The sequence below is a fragment of the Oculina patagonica genome, chromosome 7, assembly GCF_052425735.1.
Source record: "Oculina patagonica isolate OP01 chromosome 7, crgOcupat, whole genome shotgun sequence".
Classification (NCBI taxonomy): domain Eukaryota; kingdom Metazoa; phylum Cnidaria; class Anthozoa; order Scleractinia; family Oculinidae; genus Oculina; species Oculina patagonica.
Genome location: NC_135764.1, coordinates 20119969 through 20136398, shown reverse-complemented (window position 1 = coordinate 20136398; position 16430 = coordinate 20119969). Strand labels below are relative to the sequence as shown.

General features: G+C 38.2%; 2 protein-coding genes and 2 long non-coding RNA genes across 8 annotated transcripts in view; 3 read left to right on the top strand and 1 right to left on the bottom strand.

Annotated features, from left to right (window-relative positions):
- The window catches only part of LOC144660952 (uncharacterized), an 87989-nt gene extending 87677 nt beyond the window's left edge, over nucleotides 1-312 (top strand). Inside the window, exon 3 of the mRNA XM_078521672.1 lies at nucleotides 284-312. Within this exon, the coding sequence (XP_078377798.1) occupies nucleotides 284-312 (29 nt within the window). The remainder of the gene's footprint in view (nucleotides 1-283) is intronic.
- Nucleotides 1-16430, top strand: part of LOC144661120 (methyltransferase-like protein 27) — a 73188-nt gene that overhangs the window by 8540 nt on the left and 48218 nt on the right. Inside the window, exons 1-3 of one of the 5 annotated variants that reach the window (XM_078521832.1) lie at nucleotides 8022-8325; nucleotides 8700-8743; nucleotides 8814-8872. The exons of 1 other annotated variant lie outside the window; for it this stretch is intronic. The gene's annotated coding sequence lies outside the window, so the exon portion shown is untranslated. Of the gene's footprint in view, nucleotides 1-8021; nucleotides 8326-8696; nucleotides 8744-8810; nucleotides 8873-16008; nucleotides 16067-16430 lie in introns of those variants that run through there. 3 more of the 5 variants (XM_078521831.1, XM_078521833.1, XM_078521836.1) reach the window with 3 other exon arrangements.
- LOC144661134 (uncharacterized) lies at nucleotides 11889-12412 on the bottom strand. Its single transcript, XR_013572216.1, has 2 exons — nucleotides 12215-12412; nucleotides 11889-12118 (listed from the first exon to the last, which is right to left on the bottom strand). It is a non-coding gene; the product is annotated as an uncharacterized LOC144661134 (long non-coding RNA).
- Nucleotides 12904-13544, top strand: LOC144661131 (uncharacterized). Its single transcript, XR_013572213.1, has 2 exons — nucleotides 12904-13218; nucleotides 13308-13544. It is a non-coding gene; the product is annotated as an uncharacterized LOC144661131 (long non-coding RNA).

The window sequence follows — 16430 nt, the reverse complement described above, 5'->3', positions numbered from 1 at the left end:
AGGATCAGAAATTTTCGAAACGCTCTTCTTGAGCTTATTATTTCGAGAAATAATTGAGACCAAGGCCATAGAGTGCTGGCAGTCGTAATTTTAATTCTCAAGTTCAGTAGTCCAGTTCGAACCCTTTATCTGTCACGCAAAGTTAAACGTAGTTTTTCGTGGCAGAGAGCGACAGCAGAACTGGACTACGACTTCAGCAGTTAGAGTAACCTTACTGTTTTCTTACAGATTCTAAATTTCTCTTTAGGAGAATTTGTATTTTATTCAAATTATTATTCTTTAGATGATCTTGCAGGTCCTTCATTGGCATGACCTCTCTTACTAAATTTGCTTTAAAAAGATGTAAAGAAGTTTACACTGCAAATGATATTTAAAATATCCCTAAAAATCGCACGATTTCTTTTGTCGGGTGCAATGTTAAAGAGATAAAAAAATATTCCATTGCTTAGTTATCATGGACTGAATAAATACAGGTCTTTGACAATTTAACATTCAATAAATTACCAGGAAGGTATTATTACTATTAGTATTGGATCCAAAAAACATCTTAGAAGATTTCGGAAAGTATGAAACTGCGCAGAAAAAGTGATAGTCACATATACACTTTGCGAACCTTTTGTCGAATTTGGCTCCCTGCTATCTAAAATGGCATCGAGTAACGGGATCAAAAGATGATAAAGATGAAAAGATGATGTTGAAATTGTTATTGTTGTTGTTGTTTTGTTTTTGTTTTTTTCTACAGATTGGCGACTTAGCTCTGACATCGTAAGTTGCTGAAAACAACAACAACAACAACAATCTTTTTTTTTTTTGCTGAAAATGTTTTTCCATTATACTGGCCCACAGGTAGCCAGTGCAAGTCTTGGCGTCAATAGCCATTATGTATGTTTACGTCAGACTTGCTAGTTTCACCACCAAGCCTCGCTTTCAAAGTGCAAACTTGTGAATATTATCATGAACGAATTCCCAAAGCAGCAAAGAAGAAAAGAATAGCCACGTGAAAACTGCATGAAGGTGGCGAAAGGTTGCGAATAATTTGCGTAAACGAGGCTTGGTGGTGAATTTTGAGCTTATGACGTTATCATGCATAAGGCCTATTGGCGGGACAGTCTATTTACATATAAGTTTAAATAACTAGGGGTGATTTTCATTAGTCAGAACCGATCGGCCAGACTGGTATATTCGAAAACAGAATTCCGTTGTTAATCAGATTTGTACTGTCAAATCAGTCACTGCATGATAGTACACCGTTGTGTTTGATTTGCGGAGAGATCTTGTGAAAAAGGCCCATTTTAAATTCAAAACCACCGGACTGGCCAGCCAGCTCTGACAAATGAAAAGCACTGTAATTATACATTATTGATTATAGAAACCACTATACATGTATTGTATAAAAAAGACAGGGAAAAAATATTAAAAATTAAGTATAAAGGAGAGAAAGAAAGAAACAACTTTTGTTGTTTTTGAGGACTTTACCTTAGGGATAGTTTTTTTGAAAGAAACAAACAAACAAACAAAGAGATTAACAAAGTTCTTTTGTTGCTTTTAACGATATACTTTAGGTTATCACCGAGTCTTAAGAAGACATTGTTTTGTATTTCGAGTCTTGAGGGTTGTATGTAGAAATTTTTCAAGTTTGAGGATCGTGTGTTATAAGAATGGAAGTTAGATGTATTAGACTTGCTTTTTTTAGAACTGTATCACTGTTAGTGTTTTTAATGGAAACCGTCTGTCAACGACGATGATTTCATTAACGTTTAGGAAAGCCTATTTCTCTTCCGAATTTCTTTTCCTATTTTGAGCTTAATTCTTCATACCACTGATCAGTTTCCAGGCAAATGATACCCTTTTCTAGACCAAAAGTCTCTGATTTCTATACCCTGACCCCAGACTAAACTGATTGAAAACCATACCCTTCACAATTGCACATAACTATATATATGGCTCATATATTTTAGATACAACTTGCTAGATATATATCCGAAGCGAGATTGTCAGCATTAGTCCTACAGCCCTGGTTACATACCTTTAAACTGTAACAAGCGGGTCCGAGATGACTTCCTGCCCGGTATTACATGAGCCAAGCAAACCCGGGATCCGACGGACATGGCTTAATTTACTGGCAATATCTTGTTCGCATTTCGAACAATGCAGAAACTTTCTGCTCATTTCATAAATAACTGTATTTCGTTAATTTGCAAAACTTTATGCTTTTATCGCGGCTTTGCCGCTCACTGTCGTCGCAAAAACCGCTATCTCGCTAACTGGACTAGCTCGTTCCTCAAATGAACAATTTGAAATTTTTGCAAAGAAGATAGTGCCGGAAGGGAAGATCTCGAAAACCGGGCCAGCCCTGCTGACCGGGCTCATATGAAGAGACGAGGTACAGATGTAGTTGGTGGCCTCTCGAACTGATACTTGTCGTTCCTGTCTCGCCGCCCGCTTAATTGTCGCCTCGGTCCTGGCCTTCGTCTCGGCCCTGAGTGCCCCCTCCTTCACAGCGTGACACCAGGCGTCGCGGTTTTGCGCGAGGTCTTCCCAGGTATTGGGATTGAATTCAGTGAGTCGCATGTCACGCTTGCAAACATCCTTAAAGCGAAGGAGTGGTCGGCCCATGCGACGGGCGCCCTCCCACAGTTCCCCGTAGAGGACTTGCCTTGGCAAGTGATCGGGTTCCATACAGTGAACATGACCGAGCCACCGTAGGCGTGATGAGTAGTGTAGGGATGCTCGGCATGTCGGCTCGTTGAAAAACATTGGTGTTGGAAACCCTGTCCTGCCATTTGATCTGAAGGAGACGCCGAAGGCAGCGGAGGTGGAACCCGTTGAGCCGCTTCTCTTGTCTGGTGTGGGCCACGACTCGCTTTCGTAAAGGAGAATGGAAATGACACAAGATCGGTTGACTTGCAGCTTGGTCCTCTGGCTCAACAGGTAGTTATTCCACACTCTCTTGTTGAGTTTGGCCATGACGCCGGCTGCCTTGGCGATCCTTCAACTGATCTCGACATTTAGCGACGCCTTGCTTGACACTGTTGACCCTAGGTAAGTGATAGAGTCCACGACTTCCAGTTCAGTGTTGTTGATGGTAATGACGGGAGGTGACTCTGCATCTTGGGCTAGGATGTTTTTCAAGTCTTCTTTAGACTGATGGTAAGGCCGAACTCCTTGCAGGCGTGAGACAGCTTATCAACCAAGCGACCAAGCGTTGAAGGCCTGCCTCGCTGTGGGATGCCAGGGCAGCATCATCCGCGAACAACAGCTCGCGTATGAGCACTTTAAATGTCTTGGTTTTAATCAACCTTATAAATTACAATTAACCTTTCTTAAAATATGCCATTTCCGAGTTACACTTCGCCTCTGTTTCAAAACGATTCTATGCGCGAAACCATTCAAATGAAAATGAGTTTGGTTTGCGTGAAAAAAAGCCGAGTTTGGTTTGCGTGAAAAAAAGCCATGTAGGTGAAACTCGATTCCATTCGTACTATGACGAGCTTCTTGCGACTTTGAAATTCGCAGCAGGGTATGAGTTTAATTTCCGGTCAGTGGTGTTAGGTGGTTAGCGATCTGTCGTGACCGTGTACTTTGCGGTAATTGTGGTGTTGCAAATGTCACGGTGTGAGTAAATGAAGAAGACCAGATAATCTGGACATTTATGGAAGATGATCATGCGGTGCGAATATCTAATACGTAACTAATAATAGGGAAAACAAGGGTGAGAAAGAATGGCGGCATGTGCGTGAGTCATCTCGTCACAAATTGTTTGAATCTTCGCTTTCTAAGACTACAAATCGGTGTGGTGTTTCGAATAAGTTGTCTTGCAGACTAATTTAAATATCGTAGCCAGCACAGAGCCCGGTATTAGGTGTAATCGTGGAGCTCGAGGTAACAATCTACGATCTAGCCGATTGTAAATATGGCGCGAAAGTCGATCGGCGAGAGACATCGTTTTCGCTCTTTTTGTATTCTGACCAAAGCTCCGGCGAGAGAAAATCCGAAAGGCGATAAATAAAGCGGTTTAGTGGAGTTGCATGCGGTCCGAGACTTACAAATTCACATCCTTCTATGAAATGGTGGGAAGAAGTGAGTTTCCCGCCATCTTGTTCGAAACGCCGCTGCACTTTCTAAGTCGCGCTGCAAATCAAAAAGTTCACACGACTGCATGAGGATATCGACTGTGTGGTAACCAGCGACATAGGAAATGTAAGTCCTCGTGATTGCTTTTAAATGCTTCAGTTCTTAACATTTATTAGTACATTGTGCATGTATCAACTTGCGAAACTGTCTATTCCAAGGTTTCGCATTTATTGATATATTTTTTGTCCATTTAATACACTGCAAAATTTAAAACTTTATAAACAGAAGCTAAATTAAAAAAATTAAATCTTAGAGACCAAATATCGTTTGCTCAGCTTAGCCTCCTCAGGCTGTGGCTCTGTGTGAATTCTTTCTCCAGGTGTTTCATTGAACATTTGTTTCATTGGGAACTTAAATTCAGGCTCAAAACATTAAAATAATAATTTAAATATTTTGAACCAAGTATCGTTTGGCATTAATTTTAATCTTGGACAGCATTTTTTGTTTGGCTTTATCCCTGAAGCAGCAGAGCAGCTTAGTCTTTTTAGGCTGTTTCTCTGTGAGAATTCTTTCTCCAGGTGTTTCATTGCGAGCTAAAATTAAAAATTTAGGCTTAAACGCATTGAACATTAATTTTAATCTTTGACAGCAGATATTGCTTGGCTTTATCCCTGAAGCAGCAGAGCAGCTTAGCCTTTTTAGGCTGTTTCTCTGTGAGAATTCTTTCTCCAGGTGTTTCATTGGGAACTAAAATTAAATATTTAGGCTTAAACACATTGAACATCAATTTAAATCTTTGACAGCAGATATTGTTTGGCTTTATCCCTGAAGCAGCAGAGCAGCTTAGCCTTTTTAGGCTGTGACTCTGTGAGAATTCTTTTTTCAGGTGTTTCATTGGGAACTTCAATTGACAGGCTTAAAAAAAATTAAAAACATTTATTTAAATATTTAAATATTTAAATCTCTTAAACCAAATATTGTTTGACTTTATCCGTGAAGCAGCAGAGCAGCTTAGCCTTTTAGGCTGTGGCTCTGTGGGAATTCTTTCTCCGGGTGTTTCATTGGGAACTAAGGCTTAAAAAATAGACATTTAGAATTAAAATCTTTCATCTATCTCAAGTTGATTATCTCAATCATCAAGTTGAGTATTTAAACATGTTACATTTCAGTGTTTTGTTCCGGTTCTCTCGAGCTTCATCGTGTTTAGCCAAAAAGAAACGTTTTGCGAGTGAAAAAGCCGTCATGCTTCCGGTATCTACAGTGGTATACTAGTGTGTTGTTTGAGTCTTTTGTTTACATGGGTTATTTCGTATCAAGAAATGGGTCGAAAATTCGAAAACAATAGGTATTGTTAAGGTGTTTTGAGATGGCCATATTAGGTAGTCCCATGGTCGGCGTAAACAACAACCTGCTAATGCACGAGGGAGATTCAAAATTTCCGATTACTACACTCGCGGCAAATTCAAATCTTCGGCGAAAGCCGAGTTATGACTAATTTTCCCGGCGGAGAGGGCAAGAGTTAAATTTGACATGACGCAAACAGTGCCGCTGGGCTAGGCGGTCTGGGCCTTGACTCGGATGACGCAGCGAACGTACCTGTGGTCGAGAAAGCAGCTTTTTTCGCCCGAAAACACGGGTAAACGCATAACAAATAAAATAATAATAATAAAATAAATAAATGGGAATTTACAGTGGGATCTTCCACTAGGTGGCTCTTCTTGATCCCACTAATTCCAGATCGAATTGGAATTTGGAAATGTTGGTTTTTGTGGAGGGAGGAAAACCGGAGAACCTGGAGAAAAACCCTCGGAGCAAGGACGAGAACCAACAACAAACTTAACCCACATATGGCGCCGGGCCGGAATCGAACCCGAGCCACATTGGTGGGAGGCGAGCGCTTTTACCACTGCGCCATCCCTGCTCCCCATGCATTTAAATCTCGCGCTGCATAAATAGCTTTCTAAAAAGATACTGCGTGCTTGCGAATGCTTTTTGCAAGCCCGACTGTAAGTCTAAAGCCGTCAAATCACGCACCGCATATATTCGATTCCTTAATTACATGTACAGTACTTAGAATTTCATCATTATAATAACACGTAAAAACCATTCAAGTTGCACAATTAGAATATAATCAAGATTATACTGTTTTTGAAGTAACGTAAATTTTAAACGAGTGTTTTGACGACAATAGAGCTTCATGCATAATAATAATAATATCAAAGTTTGCAAACCGCTGTAATTTGAATCCTTTGGTTTTTCTTTTTTCGAATTATATCAAATTTGAGGGTGCTTTACGATTGTAAGCAAGAATGTTTTACAAAATGATAAAAAGCTAGCGATGTAATCAATGTTATTTCTCTGGCAGTGCCTTTTCGATGGCAGATTTTAGTATCAAAACTATACAGTGTGCCTCGGGCAAATTACACCAAAATAGTGACCAACTAATTACAGCCGGTTCAGTTGTTGTTCAGGCAGAGTTTAGTCTTCTAAGGATAGAAGATATTTGAATCTAGAAAGAGCTATGAATATAGAAATTTGACTTGATGGACGTGCTTAAAGCTGAGTCTGAGTTTGATTGCATACGCGAGGTTTAAATCGTTATAGAATATTCTCGTGGATAGCTTTTTCATACAAATGTTGGCACACAATTTTAGATATTTTCATATACGCTTTTACATTCCTAAATTCTAGTAGATTCGCGCTTTGAGTGATTTCGCTTGTTTAACAAATATAAACAATTTTATTTGATTTACTAAGATCTGTACTTTTCGTAAAAACGACCAGATTGTTACTTAGCAACGTACACGTGCCAGAACATGCGACTAACTCACGCACATGTTCTTGCAACAATTTACATTTTGTTTTGCAAGCTGGGAAAGTTTCTCGTGGGAAAATTTCCAGGCCCTAATCCCTTTTCTTTTCATTCCAGATCGATTTGATTACTCTTCGTAAACAACTATTGTTTGGTTTAATTCAGCTAAACTAAACAGTTAATGTTTTTTGTGTTCTCCCAACAGTCAAGTAACGACCTGGTCACTATTTTTAATTACTATCATTTATGTTCTTAAGTGTTCCTTACTTAGTTTAAGTTAATTCTGGACACTCTGGTCTTTTGACCAGCACGAACTGTGGAACTTTGATTCCATTCGACTTTGTGAACAATGGATCACTTAAATTAGTTTACTTAGTTACCTCCAAAATATTTACTTGTTACTTTTGGAATCTTTTGTGGTATTGAATTTAACATTTGTATACAGACCACGTATCGAAGAGAAAACCCGCTTAGTTTCAGCAATGTCAGTGATTGGTATCCGAAAAACTTATATTTATGCTTCACTTCTATCAACAGTTCAACTAGACCGATCAATTTGTTAGAAGTTGTAACTTTTACGGCAAAATTAAGTACCAGGCTTGCGACAGATTAAAAAAGCGCCGCCGTTGCTAAGCTAAGTTGAAATTCCAAAACATTTGAGCTGAACCAATCGGAAAACTTTACGTAATGTACATTAACCAATCACTGTACGTTCTGGAATTAAGGAGTGAACTCTTAAGCGTTGTTTTTAGCGTGTAAGCTCCAATTGAGAGCAAAACCGAAGCCAGTAGAACTTGTGATTAAACTCATCAAGAGAAACTAGCAAGAGTCCCCCTTCAAACAGAGATACTCCCAAAAGTACCGCGCAACACAAAGAGCTATTCTTCATCGGAGTACAAAGAATATATATGACGGCGGTACGTCTGAATTAACCTCGCTGCTTTGCATCGAGTGTAGTAATTTCATAAAATGAATGAAATCTTCTTTTAATTTATGTGTCTTTATAATCTGATAAAAGAACATGGCCGCATTTTATTTCACTACCTCGAATGGTTGATAGAGCCCTCGCCTGAGGCTTGGGTTCTAACTACGCCCTACTGGATGTGAGGACTTGGCTATTATCTTTACTAGAGGATAAAGACATAGAAACAGAGTATAATCAGTCTATAAAAATGAATGACCAGCGTGATATACGTTGACTAAAACTTCTGGTCTTTCCTAGAATCCATGGATGAAATCATCTACACAATAGTCTGTTCGTCGTTACGCTCAATTGCTAAGTGTGTTATGACTTTTAACTTGGCCTTGCCAAAACAGTGATAATTAACCAAGCTATTTATTGACTGTTTCCTCCTTATCTTTTGTCTAGAGGCGACACAAAGACAGCTAAGCGACAAAACGCTTTTAATCTTAAGTTCACGACCAAAACTCTGAGAAAGGTATGTAGACTTTTGGAAGCGGATGATAAAGTAATCATTTTTGAATTGTGATTTTTTTTTTAACAAACGCCTATCTTAATTTCTCATACGCGGTGCGTGGATTCGAACTTTGATAAGTTGTTAATTTTTTCAGTTGTTGGTTCGTTTTCTATAGAGATCTATAGATAGTGCAAACGTAAATCTTTTGGCTGAAACGTTAAGCTGTTTAAGTATTAAAACTACAGATTGCACACCGCAAGACAGTTTGGAACGTCAACAAGAAACTGATGAGTGAATTCGAAAGAATGTCACGAGTGAACGCATTTTATGATAAATTATTAATTTTATTATTTCTTTGTTTTCTTTCAATTATGCCGCGTCCCCTAGTTAAGAAGCTGGCTCAAAGAACTTGCTTCATTTCGCAGTAAATCTCGGAGAGGTAAGTACATTTTTTGACGCGCCCTACCGTAAGTTTCCGTACATGATTTGAAATTTTTTCTTTTCAGTAGCCAGTTGACTGTGCTGAGTTTCTAGAGCAGAATCTTAAGCGAAGTACTTTCAAACTTTGGTGAGTTGTACAGTTAAGTTAGCATGATAATCGTGTCTTGAATTCTTTCGCAGCCGAAAGTGCAACCGCAAATCTGTTTCTTAAAAGTTAGGATTTTAATACAGAAAAACATTATTTTGCACATCGCCAATGCCTTTTTGGAGCGTCAACAAGAAAAGGAAATTTCTCAAGGTCAGTACAGTATAAACTAATCTTGTCCAGTGCCTACGATATTAGCGAGCAAAAACCTAGCTAGGCGACTGGATAATCGTGGTTAAACACCCGGGTAAACAGGATCGAGTGCTTTGTTCAATTCGTCATTGATCAGGACGCCCAGCCATGATTGTTAACGTCGATAAATGAAAATAGTTTTTCAGCGTTGTTCTTTCCAATTCATTGTTTTTAAGTCCAGTCCGGTTTATAACGGTTTAGGCAAGGACTGAAAGTTTGTTGTCGAGAATTGGGAGTCTTGACTCTCATGTTACCTGCGAAATAAGCTGTGCATATACGAGTCATTTTAAGGTGGAAAGCAAAACAAACACATTATTTTATTTACATATGTACTGTACTACTTTTTTACAAAGTGCTATCTTGAAATTTTGACTCTATTTTCCACTGCTTTCCCCTCGTCTTTCTATGCACAGGCCGGATTGAGCTTCGACTCATTGACCTGTTTTAAAAAGCTAAATGTGGTTCAAGTAATTTGCATGTGTTATTGATCCGACCCTGACTATAATTGGCGCAAAAAGCACGCAACTTTGTTAACTGTGAAAATTAAACAATTTTAAACAATATTGGACTGGAATGCAGATTGCAGAATTTAAGTTTCATCGTCAATTCGAGCTTCTAAAAAATCCCGAGATACGGCTTTTAGAAAAAAAATATATTTGAAGATACTTTACATTGCCCCTTCAAGTTAGTTAAGCTTGGTATTTACGGGGCGTCCTTCTATGCCTTGGGAAAATTATTAGACGTGAACTAATCCTGTGGGTGATATGATAATTTCTTGATATTATTTACAATTACACGTCGGATAAGCAAAGCTTGTGGATATTTTTTGAATATAAAGATCAGCGATAATAAAATACAACGTTTCGACATCTTCGTGATGTCATTGTCAAGTGAAAGATTAGATTAGTTCCTGCTTTGTAAATAGATCTACGATTATGTACAAAAGACGACAAATGAAAATAAACAAGAAAACGTGACTTTTGGAAACAATGCCAATAAACAAACAATTTTGCTCGGATTGAGTCTCACTGGAAGTTAAGACTTGGTTGAAGATCTCTAAGTTTGAGTGTGTTACGTAATCTATTTTGTTCCCGCGTTTTGCGATGAAAGTCATTTTTAGCGTCTGAAACTTTATCGCAAATTAAGATGCCGTTGCGCTCTTTGAAACCCGTTTCTTTGAGGATAAGAATAAAATTTTATCTGAATGAGAATTTTGTTCTTATAAGGACACAATTTAGCGCCGGAAGATGTTTTGTTTCGTGACTGAATAAGCCGTCGTGCTTCCTGAACTCATCCCATGGCCAAATGGTCGGTTTTGCAAATAATTTTTGGTTATTGTCGTCTTAGTTAATCCGCTGGTTTCCTCAGTGAATGTTGTCCGTTTGCATCCTTGTTTTCCGGCATTTTCGACTGTATACGTACTGTGGTATATTTAGTTAAAAAAATTCCTGTATTCTGTCGATCAACCTGGTGGACGTGACCATTTGCTGACAGATCGATATTCGAGTAAATTGATTCCTTAACACATCTCTGGCGAAGAGGCGTCAAGGAATTTCATTCATACGTGTCGAAAAATCTAGACCCCCTGCTAATGTTCTGCAGTAAAACCTGCAGAACATCGGCAGGGGTCCACGATTTCAAATTCGCAAGAAGCTCGGAGTAGTATGTATTTATTTATTTATTTATTTATTTATTTATTTATTTATTTATTTATTTAAGAGTGACTTTTACGAACGGCCGAGCAAGAATTTGATTTCCTGGCAGAAATTGGAAAATCGATTTTTCTTCGTTTTTTGCTCATTATTAGCTTTAAGGTAGATAAGAAACCTGATGTAGTTTGTTTCCCCTAGAGGTCTTCTAATTTTGAGAAAACAAAGAAAATCGATTTCGGTGGTCGAAGTCACAAATTTCCTAACTTTTAAACCCGAAATTAGCTATTATGAACACTCCTCGCGTTCGCTTACAAAACCGCGCAGAGAAATTTGGTCACTTCCTATCTACATAAAAACTCTTTTTCTTTCGCTAGAATATAATTTCAGGGCTTTATCGCAACTCTTCCAACTGAAAAAAATGAACTGACGAGGAATGGTTTTTACGATAACAAAAATTTGACTGAAATAGTAATTTTCAACGGCAGTTTTTAGCATGTGGTATAACATTAATTTTTTTCAATTCTCGCTCAAACATGCATACAGATATTCTTATTAAACATACCTGAGAATTGGCTCGGGTTATTGGAAAGATTCTCACTTAGAGGGCATCAAACTTCGGCAAATTTTCACAGCATGACCGTAAACTGTGTAAATACTTCTAATTGCCAAACGCCACGATAATGAATGTTTTAACCCCAAATGCTCGTCTTTCCTTCTTCTTGCCGAATGTTCCATTGCAAAATTCAACCTGGGTCAATTAAGAGGCTGTATCTGTAATAGTGGTCTGCCCGATCTGGCTTGTTAAATAGATTTCGCTCTTTTCTAGTGTGTTGCAAGACTTTCATGTACTTTTACTAAAAACACAATTCACTTGACCGGATCATTAATTTTTTTCGAGTGTTTAAGAATTTTCGGTTCACCCGAACGAGCACTTGTAACGACCACTGTCAAGGCTTAAATTTACCACAACTTTGAAAATTAATTAAAAAAGAACTAACAACTTCTGTACCAAACAAACACTACAGCCTGTTAAATTATGTCTTTTTAATTTATCACACCAACTTTCACGAACATTGAGCTCGAATCAAGCTAGCAGCAAAACATTAACGACACCCCTATCACACACCTTGATGAAACACTTGAAAACGGCTCAGATTCAAACTTTATTTTTGAAAAAGTGAGGCGGTCTACTTCAATCAAACCAACGCAGCCGAAAAGTAGATGTAATAGAAAATGTTCCTATCGAAAAAAACCTTTTGGTATCGTCTTAATGAAATATTTACAGCTGTGTAAACTTGCCCAATTTCGAAGATCTTCATGTTTGCAGCCATTTTGAGGGACTCGTCAGGACGAGGAGTTTCATCAACTGGCCTCGCAGACATATCTAACACCATCAGAAATAAACAAAGATTAGAAATAAATGCATTGCAGTTCAACTGAAAGAGAATAAATCGTGTTTAAAAATGGAAGCTCGACTTACATTTCAACGATTTCTACGGGCGTAAGGTCATTCTTGTTCCAATTTCGCTTGATGATTCCACAACAAATAACAATATTTGACACGCAGACTTTGACTGAATGTAGCGTTTGAATCAGTTAAAGGTAGTAACCTCGTGCTTTCCCTTCTTTACCGGCGTACAGCGAAGTTGTTTTCACGACAAAACAGCAAGCATCAGGTAAAGAATAAGGATGGGCCGATACTCGATACCAAATATTCGATACATCGATATTTTGACAATTTTGAAAAGTATCGATACTTTCGAAAAATATCGCACTTTCGATACGCTTTCGATACTGCACACGTGACCTGAGCCTGCGGTCTTCTGGTCAGCACCTGCGGTTGAAAAATACAATTTTGCTCAAAGAAATATTGATGTTCTTGTCAATAATTGAATTTTTCTTGCCTTGACTTTATGTCCACACATTGCTGATGCAACAGTGAAACAAAAAGACCAAAATCAGCATTCTTGGCTAACATTTATAATGCCAGGTCTGTTCTTTGTATGGTCACGTGACAAACCAATGACATCAGGACGGAAATGACGTCATAATATCGATATCGATATCGATATCGAGAAAAAAGGCAAATATCGTATCGATATCGTATCGTTTTGAAAAACCAGTATCGGCCCATCCTTAGTAAAGAAGACCAAACTGACATATGTTTATCGATTGGTCGGTTATATACTTCATGTATGGAGTACCGTTGTGTACCGTATGTGTACCGTATAGTGCCTCATACATGAAGTAGTGACCGACAGGCCGTTTCTTCAGCTGTTTCTTCGACGTTCAACGTTTTGCGATGGAAAGTCTTTGCTGTACGCCAGTAAGGAAGGAAAAGCACAAAGTTACTGCCTTGAGCTGATTCATAGGTTACATTAAGTCGAAGTTTGTATGTCAAATATTGTTATTTCTAGTGGAATCATCGAGCGAAATTCCAATAGTAACAACCGTACGTCCGTAGACGTCCGTAACAGTCAAAATGTAAGTCGAGCTTCCATTTTTAAACACGATTTATTCTCTTTCAGTTGAACTGCACTACATTTATATCTAATCTTTGTTTATTTCTGAAGGTGTGAGGTATGTCTGCGAGGCCAATTGATGAAACTCCTCGTCCTGACGAGTCCCTCAAAATGGCTGCAAACATGAAGATCTTCGAAATTGGGCAAGTTTACACAGCTGTAAATATTTCATTAAGACGATACCAAAAGGTTTTTTTCGATAGGAACATTTTCTATTACATCTACTTTTCGGCTGCGTTGGTTTGATTGAAGTAGACCGCCTCACTTTTTCAAAAATAAAGTTTGAATCTGAGCCGTTTTCAAGTGTTTCATCAAGGTGTGTGATAGGGGTGTCATTAATGTTTTGCTGTTAGCTTGATTCGAGCTCAATGTTCGTGAAAGTTGGTGTGATAAATTAAAAAGACATATTTTAACAGGCTGTAGTGTTTGTTTGGTACAGAAGTTGTTAGTTCTTTTTTAATTAATTTTCAAAGTTGTGGTAAATTTAAGCCTTGACAGTGATCGTTACAAGTGCTCGTTCGGGTGAACCGAAAATCCTTAAAAACTCGAAAAAAATTAATGATCCGGTCAAGTGAATTGTGTTTTTAGTATAAGTACATGAAAGTCTTGCAACCCACCAGAAAAGAGCGAAATCTATTTAACAAGCCAGATCGGGCAGACCACTATTACAGATACAGCCTCTTAAGGTCCATGTTGATCGCAAAACCTCTTCGCCATTTTGCCACAAGATTAGATTTGTGACTTACGTGACATAATACACGTGACATGAAACACGATATTGTGACGTAAGTGAGTCTGCGCAGTAAGAGCTCTGGGGTCGAGAATGTCACGGAGTTAAAATAACGCAAAACAATTCTTCAGCACCGACAACGCAGTTTGAGGAAGCAAATTGATCGTTCTGGCGTTCTGTACACACTTTCGTCAAGAGAAAAGAACCACGATAAAGGAAAATTGCTAAGGATGAAGATGCAAAAGGAATTTCGCGCTTAACAGTTGCTTTGTTGCATTTTGGAGCCAAGAAATGTTTAGCTGTAAGTTAGGCTAGTTTGATCGATATCACAACATTTTGTGGGACTACGATGCATTGATAAATATGCTGCTTCAACAACCAAAGCCAATTCTCAGGTATGTCTTAGATAAACATTTACATGTGTGTTTAAACGACAATTGAGAAAATTTGGAGTTATACCACATAATAAATAATTCCGTTGAAAACTGCCGTTTAATTCGACTTTCTAGTATCGTGAAAAGTATTCCCCACCTTTTTAATTATTTCAGTTCGAAGAGTTTTGCTTAAGCCCTGAAATTATATTTTAGCGAATGGAAAAGAGTTTCTCTGTTGATAGAAAGCATCCAAAGTTTTCAATGTGGCTTTGTTTGTGAACGCGACGAGAGTTAACGATAGCGAATTTCGGGTTGAAATTGTGTCACTTTGAGGCTCCGATCACGAAAACTGACTTTGGTTTTTTTTCTCGAAATTAGAAGACTTCTGGGGGAACAAAATACATCAGGTTTCTTATCTACCTAAAAGCTATTAATGAGCAAAATAATGAAGGAATTTGATTTTTCAATTTTCTGCCAGTGCAAGCGCGGTTTTTATTTAAAGTCCTTCTTAAAGAGTATGCACGAACTGCGACGACTGAAGCCGACAACAAACGAAATATTCATGAGAATGTTTTTCTTAAAGTTCTTTGTACGAGTAATTAGACGGTATTGTTCTCAGCTTTGCGTACCGTGCGCTGAAACAAAGCGAATTATCATCAGAATTAGATTCACAGCTGCGAACTATAGCACAACACGGTTGTAAACATTGACTCGGAAGGTCTTCGGAAGCGGAAAATCCTGCAATTTTGTGTCCAAGTTTTCTCCGCTGATATAGAATTTCAGGAGTTGATTCGCGAGGAACATGAACTTGGTGCACTCTATTGTGTTATGACAAGAGCGAATTTTGAAATTTCGTTCTCAAGTTGAAGATAGCACGTTTCAAAGTTTAGTTTTCACATTTTAACTCTCTTAGAAGCAGATAACTTCTAGCAGTTTTTGAAATCTAAAATTTCGTTCTTGTCATAACACAAAAGAGGTTATGATTCATCACTAGTTTATATAATCTTCTAATTCGGTGCGCTATTGTAGCCGAGAACTTGGACACAAAATCGCAATATCTGCAGTTAAACTTTTAAGAGCCTGTAACATTACAGCAAACGGTCATCTCTCAGTAAAAGGACAATCATGATGTAATTCCATCATCCCTTAATATTCTTGATAAATTTTAGAGGAATCGATGTTCAAAATGCAGCGAATTAAAGCTTTACAAGATAGCACTCCGTCAAGAAATTTGGCTAATGAATATATTAATGAGCAAGGGTCCTGCGCGACCTTAACTTACCTTCAAAAGAGTTGCAACTACCAGAACCCTCCACTTTGTCTTTTTGTCATTCTAATTAGAGCAATTGTTTTTCAAACCCCACTGGGAATTCAAAATTTGAATAACAAAGGAAAGGCGAAATGAATTCTGGTATTTGTAGTCAAATGTCGACATCGTGCAAATGTGTTATTGACTGTAGTAACGGATGTGCTGAAAAAAGCATAAAAACCCCCTGATTAACAGCGGGGGCTGTGAATGTTAATTATCTCTAGTACTATCATACTGTGCTGCACAAACAAAAGTTCCTTTGTTCACGAATGAGAGCGTTTTCCACACCCCCAGTCGTTGTGCGTGGATTTAGGAATAGTCGACTGGAAGAGACATTTGCCGTTTATATTTGAAAGGTGCAAGCCGTTTCCACGAAACACTGAAGTGCTATCTAAAGGTATCTACAGAATTTAGCTTTTTGCTTTATTTGTATTTTTAAAAGCTACATGTCCTTTTTTAATCCGCGGGGATTGCAATTCATCCGTTGTAATGTGTTATCCGGTTTTTGAACATGAGATTTAAGGTTACCGGGTGTTCTTAGCCAAAACATTTATTAGCGCGCTGTTTTAAACTCAGCCACCGTAAACTATATGTTAATATTTCGCTTAAATTATATTTAACTGCACAGAAAGAACGGCCCGGAAACCGGTGTCGTTTCTAGCGGAATTATCGGGTATCGAATTCAGCCGCACGAACAAAACGTTTGCATAGTATCAGTCACATGGAGTTTTAGCGATATTCCAATTGGTTACTTCGCAATT